The 24,793-nt window shown below is 35.6% G+C and overlaps 3 protein-coding genes, 1 long non-coding RNA gene and 1 pseudogene across 5 annotated transcripts; 2 read left to right on the forward strand and 3 right to left on the reverse strand.

Annotated features, from left to right (window-relative positions):
• Positions 1-747: 747 nt before the first annotated feature.
• LOC120156261 lies at positions 748-3,691 on the reverse strand (annotated as a pseudogene).
• On the forward strand, positions 1,923-24,793 carry LOC120156262. Its single transcript, XR_005519048.1, has 3 exons — positions 1,923-2,042; positions 10,666-10,671; positions 24,783-24,793. It is a non-coding gene; the product is annotated as an uncharacterized LOC120156262 (long non-coding RNA).
• On the reverse strand, positions 15,072-18,128 carry LOC120156259 (ER membrane protein complex subunit 3-like). Its single transcript, XM_039167648.1, has 8 exons — positions 17,977-18,128; positions 17,780-17,873; positions 17,014-17,133; positions 16,867-16,915; positions 16,448-16,547; positions 16,296-16,357; positions 16,108-16,166; positions 15,072-15,373 (listed from the first exon to the last, which is right to left on the reverse strand). Exons 1-8 carry the CDS (start codon positions 18,126-18,128, stop codon positions 15,269-15,271), a joined length of 741 nt encoding a protein of 246 aa, XP_039023579.1. The 3' UTR covers positions 15,072-15,268.
• LOC120156258 lies at positions 18,861-20,217 on the forward strand. The gene is made up of 5 exons (XM_039167647.1): positions 18,861-19,357; positions 19,455-19,566; positions 19,706-19,787; positions 19,874-19,925; positions 20,000-20,217. The coding sequence occupies exons 1-5, from the start codon at positions 18,968-18,970 to the stop codon at positions 20,135-20,137; spliced, it is 774 nt and encodes a 257-aa protein (XP_039023578.1). The 5' UTR covers positions 18,861-18,967; the 3' UTR covers positions 20,138-20,217.
• Positions 20,238-21,678, reverse strand: LOC120156260 (upstream activation factor subunit UAF30-like). Of its 2 annotated transcripts, none has more exons than XM_039167650.1 (5): positions 21,439-21,678; positions 21,158-21,329; positions 20,877-21,061; positions 20,649-20,793; positions 20,238-20,527 (listed from the first exon to the last, which is right to left on the reverse strand). In XM_039167650.1, the coding sequence occupies exons 2-4, from the start codon at positions 21,210-21,212 to the stop codon at positions 20,668-20,670; spliced, it is 366 nt and encodes a 121-aa protein (XP_039023581.1). In that variant the 5' UTR covers positions 21,213-21,329; positions 21,439-21,678; the 3' UTR covers positions 20,238-20,527; positions 20,649-20,667. The 2 variants fall into 2 exon arrangements, with proteins under 2 accessions (XP_039023581.1, XP_039023580.1); XM_039167649.1 differs by having other exon boundaries at positions 20,238-20,530.

Below are 24,793 nucleotides of genomic sequence, written 5' to 3' on the forward strand. Positions count from 1 at the left end.
ATCAATTTCTTTTTTCAAGTTATCTTCTTTGGGTGTTGGGTTTTTATAATAAAAAATTACATTAACAAGAATATAAGGAGGATAACCTGCCATACATGCATTATATTACTGTATATATTGCCAAATTTTGAACAAATACTATTAAACTAACCGTTCATCATTAATAAAATTATAATCTAAACCGAATTTGGTACAAAATTAGCCTAATATGGCAGGCTTTGGGCTGGAAAGGTATTCTATCCCCATAGGATTTGCTTACTTCATTTCCATTTTCATTTTATGAGTAAACTATCCGATAATTAAATTACAAGACTACTTATCATTTATAATTCTTAAAAGTTTAATGACTAAAATAATCATTTGAATATAATTAAATGACTTTTGGTATAATTTACCAATTAATTTTCTTTGTTTATTTTATAAACTATATTTTTAATAGTATAAGGTAATTAAAAGATAGTATATGTTCAAAAATTTCTTAACCTATTAACAAAACATACATCATATAAACTCAACAACTCGAATTCAGGATGTATTAGACACTAATAAGAACATGACACATTATTAGGGTAAAAAAAACAAAATGATAGTTTAAGGGATAAATTAAGGGGGGAAATATGAGGTAAATTGAAAAAAAAAATGAAGGCGCAATGCAACATGAAAAATCAAATATACTTCGAAGGCTAAGTTAATAATACGGCATATATATATATATATATATATATATATATATATAATTAAGCAAACAACACCGTATATCCCACATGGTCTAGCATTTGCAGCTAATCAATTCCTCCTATTGTCCCAAAAACATAAGCACCTGCCAATTAAAAAAAAATCAGGAATATGTGCAGCTAATCAAACAACGTCAAAATAAAGTATAGGAACTGAATTTCAAATTTGAATAAAATATAGGGACCAAAACCATAATTCCCCCATCCATAATCAACCTTACATCCATGGCAAGGAAAAATATACTAGTGTACCTAGAGTAGGCATTAGCAAGGATAAAATTGCAGTCCCTGCAATCTTAAGCAACAACCCGATCTCCATCATGTCAAAGATATCAATATGCCCGGTGTTGAATCCAACTATATTTGGAGGTGTCCCAGTCGGAAGCATAAAGGCCAATTGTGACCCAATATCACACGGACCCAATAGCACACGGAACCATAAGCATCAGGGGTGCACGTTCATGGTCCGTGCCATTTGACCCAACAACGGAACCCATAAGAGTCGCCGCCGCATCATCTCCGTTATGAACTCGGTAATCACCGCACATATCAGACACACCGCGGGTGCGATAATGAGATACGGGACGCGTTCAAGGAAATACAGGTTTCAAATAACATAGTCGGTGTCCCAGTCGGAAGCATAAAGGCCAATTGTGACCCAATATCACACGGACCCAATAGCACACGGAACCATAAGCATCAGGGGTGCACGTTCATGGTCCGTGCCATTTGACCCAACAACGGAACCATAAGAGTCGCCGCCGCATCATTCGACGTTATGAACTCGGTAATCACCGCACATATCAGACACACCGCGGGTGCGATAATGAGATACGGGACGCGTTCAAGGAAATACAGGGTTTCAAATAACATAGTCGGCGAGTCCGCTAGATTGCACGCCGTCGGCTAGAGCAAAACCGGCACCTAGTAACAATATTATGTTCCATGGTAGCTTCTTGCATTCGTTCCAGTCCATCAGTTCCTCTCCTTTTTGCTTCGCGTTTGGGATTATGATCAAAAGGGTAGCCACCATTACCTGCATGCATGGTTTGAATTTCATTGGAAGAGCTTTACCCTTGTTTAGGGGTTAATCTAACTCGAATTTGAATATAATCGACTTCCAAACATCGTAGGCCTCGAACCAGAAGAACGATTATTGGATGAAATTTGATTTCTAAAGTTTTTTTATTACTCACACTGACAGTTCCATCGCCTGCACGGCCATGGAAGAGAGCTCCCCATCCTGGAATGTCGGCTGTTATGCTTCTGGTCATCCACAAAGCTATCATCAACTGCATTTTACCTTTAGTTAATAATGGTTTTAAAGACCATCATCAATGATTAGATAGAAAAAAATAGAAGTTTTCAAGGACCAACCCCAAAGACAGATAAAACCATCTTCTCAGCAAATGCCATTGGACCTGTTCAGTATTCACACCAAATACAAAACTTGATCAAGATCAGCATGAAAAAGGTGTATGGGTTAATTCCCAACAGATATCCTCAAACTACCGTTGAAATTCTAAATCGGTCCCAACAGTAATTTATGTTATTTTTAGGGACGCCTGATGCAATATTAAACAGGGGAATTGCTAAAAAGGAAAGCAGGTGAGCTTACCCAACATCTCCAATTCTGTGTTGAGGTGGGATTTGTCCATGCAGCCAGCCATGGTTTCAAAAAACGTTCCTACCGCGATTTCGTCCGTAATATAGCGGTTTCGTCGTTCGAGTTACCTGTTACACCCGTAATAGCACATGCGACTGCCGCAATAACGCCCGCGAGAATCGCAATCATGATAAACCCGAAATAATCGAAAACGCGACCGCGATTTGAAACTGAGCCAACAAGTGCCATGGTGGACCCCTTAGACAAATACAACAAACAAAGAATGGCCCACAAGGCAAAGAAAAACAACAGAGCCAAGGGGAAACCGAAAAGGAACCACGTATTGAAAGTTGAAATCGATAGACTGAACTTCTGGGAACTCACTCTTCCATATGGCCAGTTGGCCACCAGTATCAGGTTAACACCTGTACCCGTGAGGGTGCCCATTCCTCCTATGGGGCGGCATGCGTGACGCCGAGAACCATGGCCTTACAGAATTTGCCGGCGGCAAGGTCAGGGGTGGAGCGGGTGGCGGGAAGGCGCTGTAGGATCCTGGTGGCCACGGGCATCATCATGACCACGCACGCCACGTTGTGCATCCACATGCTGACAAAGGCCGTGGTGGCACAGATGCCGAGCAAGATGAGTGGTGGGTTCACTGGCTCCCCACAGAACCGCAAAGTTATCTGCAAATGCCACCAAACATGGTTAATTTAGTTAAAAGGATGACATTACTATTGGTATCGGAATCTGAAACTTTTTGGTCAAATTTTAATTTTGGTTCTCGTACTACTCTTGAAATTAGAATTTAATCCTTATATTTTGATCTGTAATGCATACACGCATATATGCATATAGTTCAGTGATGGATATCGAAAGAGTAACTTACATTCAAGGCCAACCTTCTATGAACCGTTCTAGCGTTCAACAGCAAGAACAAGCATGAAGCTCCCGAGTAGCAAAGTGATGACATCGTCCATATAAGACCGCGCAACTCTATCGGCCGAAGCAATACTGAAGAGAGGAACAAAAAGAGAGGTGCTATGGAGGTGATGGGCATCGGCACGGCCTCGGTTAGCCACCATGAGAACACCCACGCCGTGACCGCCAACATGTTCCGGCTACTCACGGGGCCATCGAGGGTGACGCACAGGCAGATGACAGCACTCAAAAGGGGACCCAAAAGCAAATAGAAAGTGTGGGGTGTGAGAAAGGATTTGAGGGAAAGGGGTGGCGCTGTTGGTGATTGATGGATTGGGTCACTGATGGGTAAAAATGGGGTTTTGGGGTCATCGTATGCCATTTTTGCTTCAATGGAGAAGATTGGCCAAGTTGGGATTAGCTCAACAAATGGAGGTGGAAAAGGGTGGGAGCCTGGGAGGCTCAGTGAGCTTGTTTTTATATATGAAAGCTCGGGGTTGAGGGAAGTTTGAGAACAAGTTAGATTTTTACACTCTTGGAAATTGAGGTAAAATATATTAGAGGCCATTGAACTATGGTCAAATAATTGTTTTGACTATTAAATTTTAAAAATTACAAAATGATCATTAAATTTATCTAACTTTTACAATTGCTATAACTTTACAATGATCATTTTGTAATAGTCCGATAAATGTAATGATTATTTAACTATATTGAAATATAAGGATTAATCACTTTAGTTTAATTTGGTAAAACTTGATTTTCTATATAATGTTATTGATCAGTCTAAATTGACAATATCATAAATAGTTATTTGGAAAAAGGAAACTCAATTGACATACAAAATTTTTATTGATTGAATATGACTGATTAGATTTTATGTGTCATCATGTTAGTCATATGATTGGATAACAATATAAAACTTTACATCATCACTTCAACGTCAACAATTAGGGATGTTATCAAATTTGAAATTACTAATCAAAGTTAAATTAAAATAAATAGTTAAATTGTAAATTTCAGTATAGTATAAGGATTAAAAAAACTGATTAGACCAAAAGAGAAAGAAGATTGAAAAAAGGACTAATTGAGACGTTATAGGGATTAGTGCCTTATGGATAGTCCATTAGAATGCAACGTGGATATCATAAACTCTATGGGCATTTGGATTATGGAATTCTTGTTTTCTGGTAGATTTTTTTTTTTTCAGATTGTCATACCCACATTTGGATGAGAAATATTCCTATTTGAGGGTATTATCCTATTGCCAACAGTAACGTTTTTTACTTTTTTTTATTGAGAATGTTATTCCCACATACTACATAGGTTTTTATTTATTCCTGGGCGTTTGGGCTAAAATATCTTTTCTTCTCTTTTTCTCCCCGTGACCTCACTTCTGTCCAGTTTCCTTTGTTGAGAATTTTTCCTGGTAAGATTTCTCCTCCACTCCCTTTCTTTTATTTTCCAAGTAATGTTACTTGGTTTCTATATTCTGTGCTTTTGTTTCTGTTAACGAAAACCTCTTGAATGGACACCGATGTTGCATTTGATTCCTATTTATTGCTTTTTTCAACCTCTTATTTTGTGTTTGATTCTTTTCCCCTACGTTTGATTCTTTTCCTAGTAGTCTAGTTTCAGCAACTTCTCCTAAATTCGACCTTTATGATTTTGATTTGAGCTTACTGTGAGTACTAGTTCCGTCGTGAGGATCCAGAAACCACATGAAACTCTTACTTTCTCTAACTTTGCTTCATAATGTTACATTGCTTTATTCATTTTCCTGTCCACAAAGTACACAATTTCATGCTTTCTCAGCTAAGCTTCTTGCTTTTCGTATGTTGTTTAGGCGTTTGGAACGTTTTAGTGTTGAGCTTAGAATGTGGATTCTTTTTCCTTTTCTGCGTAAATAATCCAATTAATAAACTGTTGAAGTTACGGGACTGGAAATATTTTACATTGAAGTTGGGTCTAACTTGAACTGTCTATACTATTGCGAATAATAAGTTATTGATAAGGCATAAACACAGAAATTTAGTTGATATTCTTCAATGTAATTACTTAACAGAAATAGGTTCTTTTTCTGAACTTCTACGAAAGAATATGATGGAATCTGAATGTAGAACATGTCCTTTTCTAATTCAAATTTGAAGTTGCAAGTTCTTACATATGCTTTTGGATAGAGTGTGAATCTCCACTATGTTTTACATGTTTTTCTATCCACATTTCCATATACTTTTCCTTGATGCAAGAAGCATCCATGTCCTTTCTCTTTGAGTTTATTAGATGTACCCTTTTTTCCTTCTTTGCTAGCAGCCTATGATTTACATCTACTTGAATTTAATCTTATTGAACTTATCAAACTAAAATTTACTTGGTTATCTTTTTGAACTTCTTGAGAATGTTGTTGCACATTCCATACACTTGGCCTTTCTGAACTGCCACATCAGTCTTGGGGATTGACTTTCATCCAAAATAGTTTTCCAGCTACGCTATGTGCTTGTTTTGCTTCATTTTGAGTTCTATACTGTTTGGAGTAATGTTGAAGAATGATAGGAAATACAGAGATGAGAGATTTAGAGGGAAAAGGGAAACTACAGTTAGTCAGCAAAAAAAGGAAATATCAGACCAACATTTAAGATTATCAATAATTTATAATCTAAAGTTACGAGCAAGTAGGATGTTTATGGTTTTTAGGGCATGAGAGTAGGGAACACGGTGGGTACATGCAGATGGTAAGAGTGATGAAGCTATAGGCTGTTGGGGTCCTTACCTTTTAATTAGTTATCTTTTGAAATTAGATTTTGTCTCTAGCATTTAGTTTATGTAATTCTCATTTTGTGAAATTGTTTAGTGTTTATCTCCATAGGTTATTATAAATTGGTCTTATCATATTGGTTGTTTAGGCTATGAACATATCTTATTTTCTTTGTGGTTATGAACCAAGTAGCTATCGGTAACTTAAGTTCAATCTGGTAGTATCCATTGACTGAACTGTTATATGGGTTTAATCGGTTCGCATACATTCATATCAGATGCATGATGGCATTTCTACTACCCAAATTTTAGACAACCTCATAGTACAGAAGAATGCATCATGCTGGTACATGCCCTAACTAATAATCTAAAATTATAGATTAGACATTAACTTTTGTTTTGCTCCATCTTGAGTGAACAACACAGTGTGGATGGCTTTTGAAGAATAAAGTTGAGCCTTATTAACCGCCATTCACCATTTTTTTGGTTGAGCAGGTGAGGAAGATAATGAGATGGTTAACGGGGAACTATATTGTCTTGTTCAAATGGCTACCAATCTTACCACTCTTCAACCACATCGTCAAGTTGTGCTCAATAAGCTTCCATGGAACTTCAAAGTAAATACTTTTCATTTTGTCGGACTGAATCGAACTATTTTTGTATTTAATATTACAAAACTTGGTTCCAGTCCAGACCAGAGAAGCTGCTTGTTTTGACTACAGGAGTATTGCAATGTGTGGTGGCCAAGGCCCAAGTCACATTCTGTTGAAAACATTTTGATGTTTCAATATAACAAATTAAATTAAAAGAATTTTAATTTTGGAAATGATTTTTCTAAGCAAATTCGATATATTAAATCGAATATCAAAATATTACTCAAAGTATTTCAAAGTTCATTTTAAATCCTTACTAAAGTGTAAAATTAAGTTTTAATCTTAAAATAATTTCAAAACAATTTTACAAAGTATTTCGAACAGTTTCAAAGCCAAAAATTACAGTTTGTCCAGAGGGAACTGATTCCCCCCAAGGGGGTACCGATTCCCCCCTGAATGGTTTTGCTCCGAGAAATAACAATGTGCTCGGAGGGAACCGTTTCCCCCCAGGGGGTATCGATTCCACCCACTGTTCAACAGTCGAATATTTGAATTTTACACTTAGGGAACCGATTCCTCATGAGGGGGTACCGATTCCCCTACGCTCCAAGGATAAATATTAATTGTTTTCACACTTAAACGGCTCCAATAACTTCATTAATGATCCCCAACGTTCAGAAGTGATTCAAGGTGTATTTAAGCAAGCTTAGAAGCCATTGATCAATAATAAGAAACATCAAGCAACTAGAATTAAGAGAAAATCAAAGAGAAAGCATCAAACCTCAAGTTTGAGCATTTCAAGCCTATTTTTCATTCAATATTCATTTTTCTTTCAAGAACACTTATTGTGCTTAATTATATTTATTCTCGAGTGTTCTTTATTTGTTCTAGAATTATGCAAACATCTTACCTTGTGAGGTTTTCTTGTAAGTTTGCGAAATTTGTAATCTTCTCTTTGAGAAATAGTGTTCTCAAGAATTGGGGTATAATTCTTGAGGGAGTTGTAAAGTTATCTCTTTGGCCTCAAAAGAAAGAACAAATTAGTGAATTTGTTGGAAAATCCTTAGTGTGGATAGCTAAGGTAGTGGACGTAGACTTTGGTTGATAAAGTCGAACCACTGTAAATCGCTGTGCAATTACTTTCAATTTTTGCAAAAGCTTCCACCAAAATTTTTATTGCCAATTCACCCCCCTCTTGGCCGATTTCATCGATCGATTAACTCAACACATTCCCTACTTAGGAACTTGATTATTGTGTATTGAGTGCCAACACATTAACTGTTGACTTAAACTTATGCTGTAAAAAAAATCGCTACTAAAATTTCATGAAAGATAACATATGCTGAAAAAAGAGTCGGTGGCTGGGTGCAGATTGGGAAAATTAAGGGTGTGATTGAACAGTTGGATCTCTCTTGACTTTGCTTTACTCGACTAAATCAAGTGTCTAAACCCTAAGGCTTTTGATTGATAATGTTAAATCATTTTGGTTTTCAGTTGGTTCATGTAATTGTTAATAATTGTGGCAGCAACCGGCTGCTAATTTAGTCTAAGTGGGCAGCCAACTTTGGTTGATTTTAGTAAGGTATAATTACAAAATTTAATAACTAAACTTTAGGATATTTACAAGATTAAGTCCTTAAGATTTAGCTATAAATACCCTAGCCCATTTAGCTTCAAAACCATCCCAAAGCATTCTAGCTTTCTTCCAATATTAGAGAGAATTTAGAGAGTTTCTTGAGAGTTATTTTCTCCTTTTTATCAGAGAGAATTATCATTGTTTCTCCTTGGTAGATCGAGAGAGGTTGTAATTCCTATTTTCTCATAGTGAAATTCTTCTACCGTTGCCCGTGGTTTTTACCCTAAATTTTTTAGGGGTTTTCCACGTAAATTTTGTGTCTCTTTTATCTTCATTTTTATTTTCTCAAATTATCAGTTGCGATTTTGCTCTATCCGATAGCCGCCTTCCGCAACAATTGGTATCCGAGCTAGATTAGAGTGTGTAATATCTGCTTATTGTCTTTGTGGTTGCCACCAAAAGGTGGATCCTCCAACATAAGAAAGTAATAAGATATTACCCATTCTTTGAAGGTTCCAGAGAACTATTCACGATAGTGAAATAGTGGGAGCTATCCGTAATAGAAGCTATGGCAACGAAATTTGATATTGAAAAATTTAATGGGAGAAATTTCTCACTATGGAAATTGAAGATGAAGGTCATCCTGAGGAAAGACGGGTGTCTAGCGGCTATAAATGAAAGGCCGGTGGAGTTCGCATATGACAACAAATGGAATGAGATGGACGGAAATGCTATGCCAAACTTTCATCTAGCATTAACAGATGAAGTATTGTCAAGCATCGAGGAGAAGAAGACAACTAAGGAGATATGGGATTATCTCACCAAATTGTACGAGGCCACATCGTTGCATGATAAAATTTTCCTTAAGAGGAAATTGTACACTCTCCGTATGTCATAATCTACTTTAGTGACGGAGCACTTAAATACACTGAACACCTTATTTTCTCAGCTTACATCCTTAAGCTGTAAAATAGGAGAACAAGAACGTGCTGAACTTCTACTTCAAGTCTACCGATTCGTATGATCAACTCATCATCAACTTGAAAAACAGTAATGTCACCCCTAGTCTTCGATGACGTTTGCTGTCCTACAAGAAAAATCGGCGCAAGAACAAGGAAGACAGACAATAAATCTGCAACACAGAAGCGTTGACAACGAGAGAGGGAGATCAACAGAACGTGGCCAAAGCAGCAGTCATAAACATGGTAGATCGAAGTCGAGGAGCAAGAATTTAAAGTGCTACCATGTGGAAAGAATGGTCACTTGAAGAGGATTGTGGAGTCTAAATAAAAACTCCAATCCACAAGGAAATACCGCAAACACTTCAGATGATGGAGATGCTCTATGTTGTGAAGCGTCCACCACCGTGGAAGGTAGAAAGAGATATGCAGATATATGGCTCATTGATTCGGGAGCAACATATCACATGACCTCAAGAAGAGAATGGTTCCATCATTATGAACCAGTCTCAGGAAGATCTGTGTATAGTTGCAATGATTATGCCTTAGAAATCATTGGCGTGGGAACCATCAAATTGAAGATATATGATGGAACAATTAAAGTTGTTCGAGATGTGCAGCAAGTGAAAGGCCTTAAGAAAAATTTATTATCCTACGGATTGTTGGATAATAATGCAAGCAAGATTGAAACACGGAAAGGAATCATGAAGGTGTTCCGTGGAGCGCTTGTGGTGCTGAAAGGCGAAAAGATAGCTGCAAACTTGTACATGCTGAAGGGAGAGACTTTGGTAGAAGCAGAAGCCTCTGTTGCCTCATGTAGTTCAGATTCGACAATGCTATGGAATCAGAAACTTGGACACATGTCAGAACAAGGAATGAAAGTCCTTGTGGAGCAAAAGCTACTTCCAGGCTTAACAAAGGTATCACTTCCTTTGTGTGAGCATTGCATAACAAGTAAGCAGCACCGGTTGAAATTCAACACATCAAATTCTAGAGGCAAAAGTGTTCTAGAATTGGTTCACTCTGACGTATGGCAAGCACCAGTTATATCCCTAGGCGGAGCAAAATACTTTGTCTTATTTATTGATGACTACTCCAGGAGATGTTGGGTGTACCCTATTAAGAAGAAGTCAGATGTGTTTTCCACTTTCAAAAACTTCAAAGCGCGGGTGGAACTTGATTATGGAAATAAGATCAAGTGTTTCAGAACAGATAATGGAGGAGAATACACAAGCGAAGAATTTGATGACTTTTGCAGGAAAGAAGGCATCAAAAGACAGTTCACAGTGACGAACACTCCTCAACAAAATGGAGTGGCAAAGCGGATGAACATAACCTTGTTAGAAAGAACAAGAGAAATGTTGAGGGATGCAGATCTAGAAAAATCATTCTGGGCAGAAGCAGTCAATACCGCCTGTTATTTGGTGAATCGATCTCCATCAACTGCAATAGAGCTGAAGACACCAATGGAGATGTGGACTGGTAAACCAGCTGATTATTCAAGCCTCCATGTATTTGGAAGTATTGTGTACGTGATGTAAAACTCCCAAGAAATCTCAAAGTTGGATCCAAAATCCAAGAAATGCAAATTCTTGGGGTATGCTGATGGTGTAAAGGGGTATCGCTTGTAGGATCCCACTGCCCGTAAAGTGATCATTAGCAGGGATGTTATCTTTGTAGAAGATAAACTACAAAGAAAAGAAGACGATGATAGCGTTGAAAAGCCAGAGACTACACAGATACATGTGGAAAAGGAGGATGAACAAGGAGATTCTTATGAAGCAGAACCAACACATGATGAACAAGAACCAGAGAGTTCTAAAGTTCTAACAACTCGTCAATCAGATTGTGTGAGAAGACGACCCAATTGGCACTCAGATTATGTTATAGAAGGTAATATTGCATACTGCCTTTTAACAGAGAATGGTGAGCCATCAACATACCAGGAGGCAATAAACAACTCAGATGCTTCACTGTGGATGATGACGATGCAAGAAGAAATTGAAGCCCTTCATAAAAATAATACATGGGACCTTGTGCCACTACCACAAGGAAGGAAGCCAATTGGTAACAAATGGGTCTTCAAAATCAAGCGAAATGGTGATGATCAAGTTGAGAGTTATCGTGCAAGACTGGTGGTCAAAGGATATGCTCAAAAGGAAGGTATTGATTTCAATGAAATATTTTCTCCTGTGGTTCGACTAACAACAGTTCTTGTAGTTTTGGCAATGTGTGCTACATTGAACTTACATCTAGAGCAACTAGATGTTAAAACAGCTTTTCTTCATGGAAATCTTGAAGAAGAGATTTATATGCTCCAACTTGAAGGTTTTGAAGAAGACAAAAAGAAGAACTTGGTTTGCAGGTTGAACAAATCTTTGTACGGTCTAAAGCAGGTACCGAGGTGTTGGTATAAGAGATTTGATTCCTTCATTATGTGCCTTGGATACAACAGACTTAATGCAGACCCTTGTGCTTATTTCAAGAGGTCTGGTGATAACGATTTTGTTATATTGCTGTTGTATGTGGATGACATGTTGGTTGCAGGACCCAACAAAGATCATATTGAAGAATTGAAGGCACAACTGGCTAGGGAATTTGAAATGAAGGAATTGGGATCGACAAACAAGATTATAGGGATGCAAATTCACCGAGACAGAAGTAATAGGAAGATTTGGCTTTCACAAAAGAATTACTTGAAGAAAATCTTGTCACGATTTAGCATGCAAGATTGTAAGCCAATTTCTACCCCTCTTCCTATTAACTTCAAATTATCCTCCAGTATGAGTCCTAGCGGTGAAGAAGAGAGGATGGAGATGTCTCGAGTACCGTATGCATCAGCAGTGGGAAGTTTAATGTTCGCTATGATATGCACAAGACCAGACATTTCACAAGCAGTGGGAGTGGTTAGTCGATACATGGCGAATCCAGGCAAAGAGCATTGGAATATAGTAAAGAGGATCCTGAGATACATCAAAGGGACCTCAAATGTTACATTATGTTATGGAGGATCAAACTTACTAATCAATGGGTATGTAGATTCTGACTATGCAGGGGATTTGGATAAAAGCAAATCTACTACAGGATATGTGTTCAAAGTTGTTGGTGGAGCTGTAAGTTGGGTTTCAAAATTACAGTCAATTGTGGCTACATCCACAACAGAGGTAGAATATGTAGCAGCTACACAAGCCAGTAAAGAAGTAATTTGGTTGAAGATACTATTGGAGGAGCTTGGGCACAATCAAGAGCATGTTTCTCTGTTTTGTGACAGTCAAAGCACCTTGCATCTAGCAAGGAATTCATCATTTCATTCAAGAACAAAGCACATACGAGTTCAGTACCATTTCATTCGTGAAAAGGTGGAAGAAGGAACGATAGATATGCAGAACATCCATACCAAAGACAACATAGCAGATTTCATGACGAAGGTGATCAACGCTGATAAATTTACCTGGTGTCGATCCTCTTGTGGTCTGTCAGAGACGTAAGCAACATGATGGTACAAGGTAGAAAGAATGGTGTGAAGATATTATTGTTCTAATCAAATCTTCAAGTGGGAGATTGTCAATAATTGTGGCAGCAGCCGGCTGCTAATTTAGTCTAAGTGGGCAGCCAACTTTGGTTGATTTTAGTAAGGTATAATTAAAAAATTTAATCACTAAACTTTAGGGTATTTACAAGATTAAGTCCTTAAGATTTAGCTATAAATACCCTAGCCCATTTAGCTTCAAAACCATCCCAAAGCATTCTAGCTTTCTTCCAATACTAGAGAGAATTTAGAGAGTTTCTTGAGAGTTGTTTTCTCCTTTTTATCAAGAGAGAATTATCATTGTTTTCTCCTTGGTAGATCGAGAGAGGTTGTAATTCCTATTTTCTCATAGTGAAATTCTTCTACCGTTGCCCGTGGTTTTTACTCTAAATTTTTTAGGGGTTTTCCACGTAAATTTTGTGTCTCTTTTATCTTCATTTTTATTTTCTCAAATTATCAGTTGCGATTTTGCTCTATCCGATAGCCGCCTTCCGCAATAGTAATCATCTTCGATTCAATAATTTATAATCTAGTTGGTCATGCAAATGTTATGTTAGTCATGAACCATTGAAATGCTATGTTATTTGGAATCAAATAAAAATATTGGATATTCGGATTCGATTTATCGATGAGTAGATAAGTACATGCCACCCTAGAAACCTGCAACTATAGAATGCACACCGATCTCCTGTTACCATGACTTCCACATCTTGGCGTGAACCCGGGAAGAAAGAACAAAAAACCATAAGTGATCATCATCCTACATTTTGGTAGGAGTAAAATGGTTCATCTATTAAAATTTTCATATGCTTATTTAGTTAAATGTTGATGTAAAATTTTAATATATTTTTAGATAAATAATGTAAAAATTAATATTATTTATAATTAAAATAATACATGATATATTTACTCTTTTATTCTACCCATTTATCTTTTAAATTTTATAAAATATATATATATAAATTTTATTATAAAGTATATAAATTTAGAATAATAAAGTGATATATTTTCGATGTTTTTTTATATAAATATTTTTATTTAAATATTTAGAATTCCACTTGTTAAAACATATAGAACAATGATAATTTTGTAAAATATATATTCCAGTAATATCTTATTCCTTCAACCAAATACTGTAATCTTACATTCTTACCAAACAAACCAAACACAGTAATGTAACATTCCCAGTCATGTATCATGTAATGTTACATTTCAGTAATGTTATTTCCAAAGATAATCTTGCATTCTAGATGTTACTTCAGGGTAATCATACTAGGGATTGCCATTTTATTAGAATCTTATTTGATTTGAGGTATAGTATTTTTCTTATATTTACGTTGAATTAGATAAAATTAAATATTAATTTTTATTATAAATTTTAGATTGAATTTCAAATTTTAAAAGAAAATGATAAATTAGATGAAAATAAAGATAGAATATCCGAGTTTTAAATCTATCAAAAATTAAATTTGAACCGACTCATAATCATCTTAAACCACAATTTAGGGCATGCAATGATTGATGAATTATAATAATGTAAAATAGTTGAAAAATGTCAAAAGAGTATATCATTAATGATAAAACATTTTGAGAGATGTGCAAGATGCCTGCGCTGCGCTGTGAGTTTTCAATAAGCCAGAGAGAAAAAACAAGTATTTAATATTATACACATACATACATACATACATAATGGATTCGCACATTTTAGAACTCTTTGTACGTTTAGTATTATAATAACACTATCGTTATATTTTAAATCAATTACATGTGTTTGCAAATGATATCAATACTCTGAACAAATTTGAACCAATGGTAAACTTCCAAAAACCTTGGGGGAAGCATCCAATTTCGTAGCCGGTACAGGCTCTGCTGTGAAATACAAGGAGCCGATGAAACTTCCTATGGCAAGGGGATGAAGACGTGAGTGATGGTGATACATCCAAGTCTGCCCGCCCACTTCCTTGTAATTCAGCACGCAGACACGATTTGGGAGTGAAATTGATGTCTCCTTTCTTTAACCCTCGATGTCCAGATTGTTTATATTTGAGAAACCCTTGCATTATTATCTTTTTTGTCTTGGAATTTAAACTATTCTTTTTATCAAATCAACCACCTAAATTATTATCCTCAACCAACCCAACCCCAAGACATGAAAATGTCTAGCCCAATACTGTGTGTGAATCCAGGCTCGGAGTTAATGGGACTGAAATTGGACTCTTTTATGTAAAGCACAAGTTACATTGCTTTATTTTACATTCGTTAAGGTAAAATAGACTCGGAATTCCACCTAGCAGAAGGTAACAATCAGAATGTATGTAAATAAGAGTTATTCAATTTTAAAACCTTGTGATGAGGCAAAGAAATTAGAACCGATCGGGATAGCCGGCAGGCCGGCCCAAGATCCAACATAAAATTACTAAGAGCAAAAAATTAGGAAGGTGACACGTTTCTTCTTGCTTCTCGTAGAACTGGAACATTAACTAAAGCCTACACTTGTTTCTAAATGTGTTTCCTCTTTTACACTTGGCGAGCTCGTATGATGAATACTTCTATCAAACCAACCCCTTTGGAGAGCTGCTGATTCCACTCCTAATGTTCATCTGACGAGCTTTTTCAACACTGCTTCAGCTCGATGCTCGAATTTAGGGAGTGCCCATTCATGTTGGACTATGTCAAGGCCATCTTTCTCGGAAGCCAGGCTCTGCCAAGAATGAAGAAAATCAAAGGATTAGGGGGAAATCTATGTTAAGAAATGGAAATTCCCAATTCATAGATGAATCTTCGCTTCTAGAAGCTGAGAAACAAGAAAAGTTTGTTTCACTGGAAACTCTTCTCAAGATGCCTTCCGAAAATAATAGTTGAGTTTATCTTTCATCAAACTAAAGTTCCACGTAATTCTTCATTTTTTAATTGATTTTGACGTGATAGCAAAGCAAAAAAGGGAAGGGGAACACGAAAAGTTGAGGGAGAGGAAAAGCATCAGCCGAAATCCTACCCCAACGATTTTCAACAGGTAAATATCATGAAGCCAAAAGCACGGGAGGTTTCTAAGTTATGAAGAAAAACTAAGCCCTTAGTGATAAAATGCCTCAAAAAGAAAATGATACAAATTTGCAAAGAAAGAACAGACATCGATGCGAATATGATGAAGATATATGAGTCTGGCATCCCAAGTTGCATGGACATTACAAGAACAAAAAGATTGTGGCAGCACAATAGCAATAGTGGTTCTGCAGGGGCAGTATTGGTCTATTGCTGTGGGAATTGAATATCCATTTTCCCATTCTAAAAATTTTCTAATTGCCAAGCTACTTAATGATCTATGTTAAAGAGGCAAAGAAAAGGTAGAGGAATATAAGACCATGTTGAACTAAATTAAGCCTGCAAGACTTCTTCAGCCTGCAACACTCGATGGAGATCAAATTGATTTAATACCTTTGATGGATCAAAGCCAAACCCACTCATCTGCATCATTCGCTGTGTATCATCCATTGCTGCCAAAAAGAAATCATAATTTACAGATGAAACTCTACAGATAGATACTGAATACAACAACCAGAGAAAGTGCAGAACAAAATCTAAAATAAAAGTACATGACAGGAAGTTCGTGATCCAATACTAACCATTTTCTTCTCCCAGGATCAGACTAAATAAACCCCTCAAACCAAACAAATTGAGGAAGTACCTTGAAGTGAAAGAATTTGTGAATAAATGGTAGTAGTAAGCCAATAAAGTCTCCAGGAAATAGAAGAGCTCAGAGAGAAAAAGTCAATACCATGAGCGGCTACTGACATAGCTAACATCAACTGTGCTAAGGTCAATTCCATTCTGCAACATCGATCTGAACCTCTGAGTTAATGGGAAGGGTATTTTGGCTGCAAGATATGAACACAGAAAAATAGAAGAGGAATCACATTACAGTTTACTGATAGTGAAATAACATCAGTAAATAACAGTAACAAGATCAGATAAGAGAATTTTGATTCCAATAAAACAAAAGATTGCGTCCATGATAAAGAGTGAAAAATAAAACAGATCCAATCTAATAGAAAAGGGTATATTTTTGCAAATTCAGAACCTCAGATGCATGATATTCAATTTCATAAATACAAATGTAAATTCAATCTTGATTGTAGAATTAAAAGGAAAAATACTCAGAAATCTTGGAAGTAAAACAGTAATAAAGAATCAGACCTGCAACAAATCCAGAGAAGAAAAAGTTGACCCAGGCGAAAGTGAGAGTCTGGCAGTAACAACAGTTTACACAAAGCAGTCAATTCCAGGACATGACCAACCAAACCAAAGCATATGAACACTAAAGTTCTAAGAACCATAAAATACCTGAGGTATAATCATAGAGAGGTTTTTCTTCATCATGTCCATAGCCATGTTAGGGTCAGAGAACATTTGCGCTTGAGCATTTTGAGCCTGGCCCTTGGGGACAAACAGTAGTCCATTTTCCTACAAAGTGCAATATAAATTCCATTAAATTTCTTCTTTTCTGTGACAAATATATACATAAATGGATCATTTTAATCAATTTAACCCAACTTTAGACACTCTCTTAAGCTTAATATTAGCTCAAATTCACACCTTCTTGATCAATTGCAGTTTTCTTCCTAAACAGAATCTAAACTGACCAAAGCTTGATTGCAACTTGTGATACTTTAATCTTCTCTCTTTCTAAGACAAACATTTACATAAATGCACTATTTCAATTTAACCTTAATATTAGCTCCATTTCGCAACTTCTTGATTAATAGTAATTTTCTTCCTAAACAAAAACTAAACTGACATAAGCCTGATTACAACATGCGATACTTCAATTTTCTCCTTTTCTGAGACAAATATATGTATAACCAGACTCTTAACACTCAATTAAGCTTAAAATTAGCAGAAATTCACAGTTTCTAGAGTAATTGCAATTTGCTTCTAAAAAGAAACTAAACTCATCGAAGCCTGATTACAATATCTGATACTTAATCACATAATCAGCTAACAGTTAAACAAAGCTTTAAAAAGGAAGAAATAAGCACAAATTTAGAAAATAAACAATTATAGAATAAATTTTGATAACAGAAATTCTAAAGGAAGATGAAAAACAAACCTCATTGCTGAAATAAACCCTACGGGGGCGAAAAGACTTCGGAGGGATGAAATTTGCAGCAGCTCGTAAATTCCGAGCCCTAACAATTACTTGTCTGCAAAATAGAAACTCGAGAATAAGTGAATCCGGTACTTATTATTAATCCTGTCGAAATAAAAATAAAAAAATGAAAAATAGAGTTGTTCTGAGAGACGTGCCCTTCTTTGACGATCTTATGATCGGGGACTTGAAAAGAGCGCATGAGCTTGGCGACGAAGTAGCGGAGGATGCCGATGAGGACCATTACCACTGAAAGAGGTATCAGTACCCAATCTCTGATCGCCGTGTCGAGAACCAGATCTTCCGCCATCGTTGAGTCCTACTTTGATCTTTGGTCTAAAACAATGATTTTGGTTTTGTTACCAGTGTCGTATTGCTGTGTCTCCTTACCCTCGATGGTGCTGTACTTCTATTTATTATAGGCAAAAAGCTAGTTGAAGTTGTTAAATAAAGATCTAGTTTTGAATTGGCTTAATTCAAAGTTTTCACTCAAATTATACACTTCCTTCAATTTACACCATATATTATTTTCTTTTTTAATTTACCCCTAAATTATCATTTTCATCTCAATTTAACCTAAAATAAAAAAATGCTGATAATTTTTGGAGCGAAATGCAACAAAATGATAGTCTAGTGGGCAAATTGAAAAAATAATATACGGTGAAAATGAGAAAAGTGTATTCTTTAGGAGGAAATAATGAATAAAGCCTTTTGAATTTAATCACTCTAATTTATAAAAGTTAAAAAAATAAATCATATACCTTAAAATTTATACATAAGAACTTAATAAAATTCATTTAAAAATTTAGAAACCAATAAATTGATCGGAATAGTTAGCATTCTATTCGGTTCGGTTTTCATTTTCATTTTTTTAATGTAATAACTAATTAAATCGAAATCAATTGTACTTGAAAACGTTCAATTTCACGACTTTCTAAATGATGTGCAATAGCAACAGTAATGAGTCCCAGGAATTTCCATGCAAGGAAGATCCTTAACTTGCAATTGCTGTTAGTCTCATTCTTTTCTTTTCTGTATCATACAACTTTTTTTCTTTCCTCTTTTAGATATATATATATCATAAAAACAAACTCCATTTCGTTTTCATGTTTGAGCTTTAATTTAGCATCCATTGATCAAACCTTGAGGATGAGTTCAGCCACATTTGCTGCCCCTCTAGCCCTATACCAACGCACAAGAATTAACTCAAAACCATTTCAGCATAGACCTTCCCTCCATAAAATTCATGGTGGAATAACTTGTATTTACAGCAATTTTCATTCATCATATTTGAAGCAGTCTTTGGTTCCGGTAACTTACCCTTCACGGAAGCAACGAGGCCTATCGACTCTAGTGCCACCGGTTGCCAAGGGTTCCGGTTCGGGAGAGGAGGATTCGCAAGGAGCCTTGGAAACGGTTCTCAAGCTTTACTCGGCGATCAAGAACCGAAACGTACACGAGCTATCCGATATCATCGATGACGAATGCCAATGCATCTGCAATTTCTTCTCGTGTTTCCGACCTTTACAAGGGAAAAAGGTAACAAGCAAGCATTTGGTTCCCAGTCATTGAATTCATTTTGATAATGGATGGTCAGGAATATGTTTATGATTGATTGGTTCTTTCATGTTGGCAGCAAGTGATTGAATTCTTCACTTCTTTGATAAAGTATATGGGAAATCACATTGAATTTGTGGTGCAACCAACACTGAATGAAGGGATGGTTGTTGGCATCCATTGGAGATTAGGTTTGCCCTTCCTTCACAACATTAAATTTCAATAAATTATGGTCTTAACTTTGGACTCCAGGTACCAATGCACATGCTAGGTCGAGTCATAAGAAGTTCAATGTCCCTTAAGAAAGATCTCTGATATTATATGTTACAGAGTGGAATAATGCTAATGTGCCACTGGGAAAAGGTTTCAGCTTCTATACTTGCCATGTCTACCATGGAAAAGTGATGATAAGGTAATGAAAGCATCACCACATGCAACAAGAGATTTTTCATTCTTCATATGTATTTATGAAAATAATATCCTGCGATTAACGACCAGGAATGTCGAGATGTTCATGGAACCACTCCTTCATCTGGAACCATTCAGGCTAGTAAGTGATCTACAAGTTTTCTTCGACATTTAAACTAATGGAATCAACCTATCTTCTAATGCATCTGTGTGCAGAAAATAATCGGATACTTGACGAACATAATGGACAATATATGCTCGGGGGTGTCATCCAAAGCCTGGAAAAAGAAGGTCATAAGTGCAGTTCTTTCTCTGTTGTTTATAGCTACCATTCTGCTTTTCTCAATGTATTAGATAGCCTCTTTTTCTTCTCGTTCGATTACTCTGTTTAAGAAACAGCTATCGACAATATAACCCTCCTATCTATATAGCTAGATGCAAACGTTTCTTCTTCGGTTTATTTTGTAGTTAGCATCGGAAAGATGGGTCTGTTTTTGAACAACATGAACAAGTACACCTACATCCAAGCTAATGGCTGGCAGCATAACTACAAAATATATCATTGCCAATGCCATGGACCTATGCTACTACATTTTCATTCTTTACCATAAACAAGCAACTAGTGTAAGGCTTCTAAGCAATTCAATGCACAAACAATAAATAAATAAATAAATAATGGATAAAAGGTCTTAACTATTTGTTCCACCATCATAGATAACAGAGATGACCAAGCTCCCATGCTCCCTGCAAATAGCGAGATAGAACGATTAGCGGCAACAGCGCCTCACTTAGAAACCTATTGACAGATAAATTCATGCAAATTTTGCAGGTATAAGAACAAACTTATTCAAGCGTTTGTGCTAACCTTTCGACGCGACCGGATCTCAGGAATGCTTAAATAGATGATGATGTAGAAACGAATCGTGTATCCCCATCACAGATATGCTTTCGCATCCAAGAAGCTCGCAAAGCTTATCATTGCAGAGTACCACCATTGGATTTACAGGATCCTGAAACCATAGAAGAAAAGCAGATCACATTAACAGCAGAAAAACCTGAGAACATGACAGCATTTTAAGTTGCCAACCCTCACCTCCAAATGATTGACCTTTATGTACTCCCATACACGTCTTTCTGCCTCGGTTGCTAGCATCTCTCGTCCTCCAGCATCCAAAAACTTGGAAAGAGCTTCAGATATTATGAAAGGGCTGGCACTTGGTTCAACACTTTCGGTTTTAGTGGAATCGACTTGCACTTGTTTAGTTTGGCTCGACTCCTCTGAAATGATTAGCAAGATTATAATTGAAATGATAAAAACATCAGATCCAACTCGTCAACAAACATATAAGGCAACATAATTCATCAAACACGTACTTGAAGGCTCAAATGCGGTAATATGTTTTGCTAGTAGCTTATTCATCTTGAACATGTAGGTGCAGTCTGTCTCAAACACCAAGCGCAATGCATCATCACAGATTATTTTTCTCTTGTTGCTTGGATCTTGGAGGCTGTTCTTCCTTATATATTCCCACAGCTGCTTCACAATCTAAATCAAGAAGAGAACAGATTTTTAAGCAGCAAAATCCATGCATGAAAAGTTTCTTTAGAGGGGAGAGGGGAACAAACTGCAATCACGGGTAATCAGGGAAACCAACCTCAGTCCTAGGCAAAGCTGGCTCACCAACAACCACTTGAAGCGCTGGCGAAACCCTACAAACTTTGTTCAGACCACCTGGTCCGCCTCTTCTTTTGGTTCCAGCTGGAGCACTGCAATAACATTATAACACAGACAAACACTTGAATCATTGTTGAAACTGATAACTGTGATTTGTGCTGATAAAATATCGAGGACCAACACTCGGATTCCAATCATGAATTCACGTTGCATAAAATATTAGTAAAGCTGACAATAAAGCGAATAAGAACACGAATATACTTGCATAGTCGCATAGGCAATGCATGCTTGCAGATTAACTTATCACTTGTTAAAGAAAATAGATGCCATTCACATTTTCAACCAAACCAGAAATGGTATTTTGTGAAACGTTAAAATGAACCCTAAATCTCTACTTCTCTACAAGGGAAAATTACAATAAAATCCTAACTTTAAAAGTCTAAACACTCAGGCATGAAACCCCTAACTTCTGTTGCACCAAACGTTCAAAAAGGGCCTAACCAGCCCTCAAATGGATCTCATTTCTTACACACGTATCCTCAAAATGCTTGCAAAAGTAGTGAAGAAAGGGACAAACCTTTCTTTAGCCACTTCTGGGATGGCAACAGTGGCGGCATTTTCAGAGAAGACTTGACTTTCTCGACAACCGGCTGCGGCTGAACCTGCGGCGGTGGTTGAGCCGTAACTGGAGAATGCGAGTATGACTGAGGGTGTTGGCGGAAGCTGAGGTCATGGGAAGGGAAATGAGAGTGATTTTGGAGGGCAAAATGGGGAGGAAATTGTTGGCGAGGGTAGTGTTGGAGGGTAAAATGATCCCTGGAAGTTGTTAAGAGTTTGGTGTGAGCTGAGGAGGGAGCTGATATGGTCCCTGATGAAGCCAGCTTTATGGGAGAGGTCGAGCCCAAGCTTGGCCTCCAGCTGCTGAACGACGCCGTTCAAGGTGGTGGCGCCGGTGGGGTCCGACTGCCGGAGAAGGGCCTCCACCTCTCTTGCTATCTCTTGGTCCGACACCACACTCATGCTTGCTTCGTCCTTCGTGTTCTTACTATAAGCATAATATCAAATTATGGTTGAGGGTGCTGCGAACTATACGTAATGTGTTGCCAATATCGTGTGGACGTGATTTTTTTTTTTTAAATTACGATACGTCTAAAATATTATGTTTATATATTTTACGGTTATCTTTTAATATATTAATATTAATATACTCTTTTAATATTTTATTTTAAAAATAAAAATTTAATTTCATAAATAAAAATTTATTAAAATCAAATATAAACCATATAAGTGTTATTATACTAGATAATGGGTAATAACAATTATAATGTTAATGAATAACATATAAACAATATCACAAAAATTATATCAAATTTTAAATTGTAACATAAATTGTTCATTTTACATAGCGTAGAAAGAAAAAAAAATACATAACTACAAATATAAAAAATCTATATCTTACAGTTCACCACTAAAATAAATGACGTGACAGGTTTAAAACATTTTTATCTTTGTCGTTGTCATGGTTTTGATTCCTTTCTATTCTATGTGAAGAAGACATCACATTATGTGCATCATAAGATGCATCATTAGTAGGAAACATGTTGTATGATAAAATTTTTTAATAAATAGATTAGATAAAATACATATACTATTATCGTATTATAAAGTGAATTCTTATCTTATATAAAATTTATATAATAATAAATAAACATATAATTATGATACTTAATGTTAATATAAAAATTTAATTTAAAATTAATCACGACAATTTAAGATATGAGAAAAATTTAATTTAAATTTAAATTAATTTAATTTTAAAATAATGTTAATAAATAATTTAATTAATTTAAATTTAAGTAATTATTTTTAAACATAACTATTACGATATTATTAATGATATATATTTATAATCTAATTTTAAAAATTAAATTAAAATAATTCATCTATTTAATTTTATATTTTATACAATTTAAAGTTTATTGCGGTGCTACGGTGTAATTTATAGTGTGTTGCGGTAATACGTAATAATTTTTTACCACAATAATTATGATGTGGTTCTCTTATCGCGTTACGCCGATATTACATCGATGTGACCTTTAAAAATATTATAATACGGATATTATACTTCTGACTATATGCAAGTGCTTTCTTAACTGAAAAAACGGACTTAACAAAAACAGAACGTTACTCTCTTATTTCCCCTCTCTCTCTCTCTCTCTTATATTTCATCCAAAAGACGAAAAGGTCCCTCTTTCTTTCCTTGTAGTACTTCTTTGGTCAAATTTTGTTTTGATTCCTATATTATGATTAAATTTTATTATTTAACCACTTCATTTTAATTTAATATAATTAATCCTTTAATTTTGTAACGCCATTAATTAATTCAAATATTTAACAACATTAAATGTTTAGATTAAAATATTGTCATAACTGTTTCTTTAAAAAATCATTCTAATTCATCATGTTGACATGTACTCTTTGTTAGAAGTATAGATGATAAAATTAAAATCATTCATCATTAATAAATTATGTTAAATTAAAGTATAAGGACTAAATTTTACATTTGAGTATGATGGAGGGATGAAAACTAAATATGAATTAAATCTTTACTTGTGTGTTTGGATTGGAGTTGAATGAAAATGAAGCGTTGGATGAGACTTCAGTGGTGGTGGGTCAACAACTGTAGTTGAATGTCGTTGAGGTGGTGGCAGACGAATATGGGTTTGACCCTAAAACTATACTCTCTCGAATAGCTCATGTTATGGGGCAATTACCTCATCAAGTCATCATCATTATCCATGGCATAAATTTTAGGGTAAATTACATCTGTTTCCACTCCCATGGATTTTAATCTAATCATTAATTTTTTAATTTTATCAATCAGATTAATTGACAATTTTAATGTTATCGAGTAAATCACATTTGAAATATTAATTTGTGAAAATTAAAAATATTAATATAATTATATGTTTTATTCTTATTAATATATATTTTATTAATTTAATCTTAATCTTAATTTAATTTAGTAAATATAATCCTCCCAATCATAGGTTATGTTGGTTCTATCCATACAAAAATATATTAGTCATAAATGCTCTAGAAGAGACATAATCGGGAGAACTTTGTTCCACCCCTCAAATCAAGTGTACTTAAAAGAGTTCTATAAGCTATATATTTATGTAGGAACAAATTTTAGTCATCTACTTTAACAATGTCCAACTGATGAAAAGAACTTTAATTCTAAATAAAAGGTTAGTCCACTATTTAGTCATATTTACTTCTTTTTTTCTATATTAGATTTCTTTAACAGAATTTAAATTTCAGTAATTTTAATA

This window comes from Hibiscus syriacus, unplaced genomic scaffold, assembly GCF_006381635.1.
Source record: "Hibiscus syriacus cultivar Baekdansim isolate YM2019G1 unplaced genomic scaffold, ASM638163v2 tig00111213_pilon, whole genome shotgun sequence".
Taxonomy (NCBI): Eukaryota; Viridiplantae; Streptophyta; class Magnoliopsida; order Malvales; family Malvaceae; genus Hibiscus; species Hibiscus syriacus.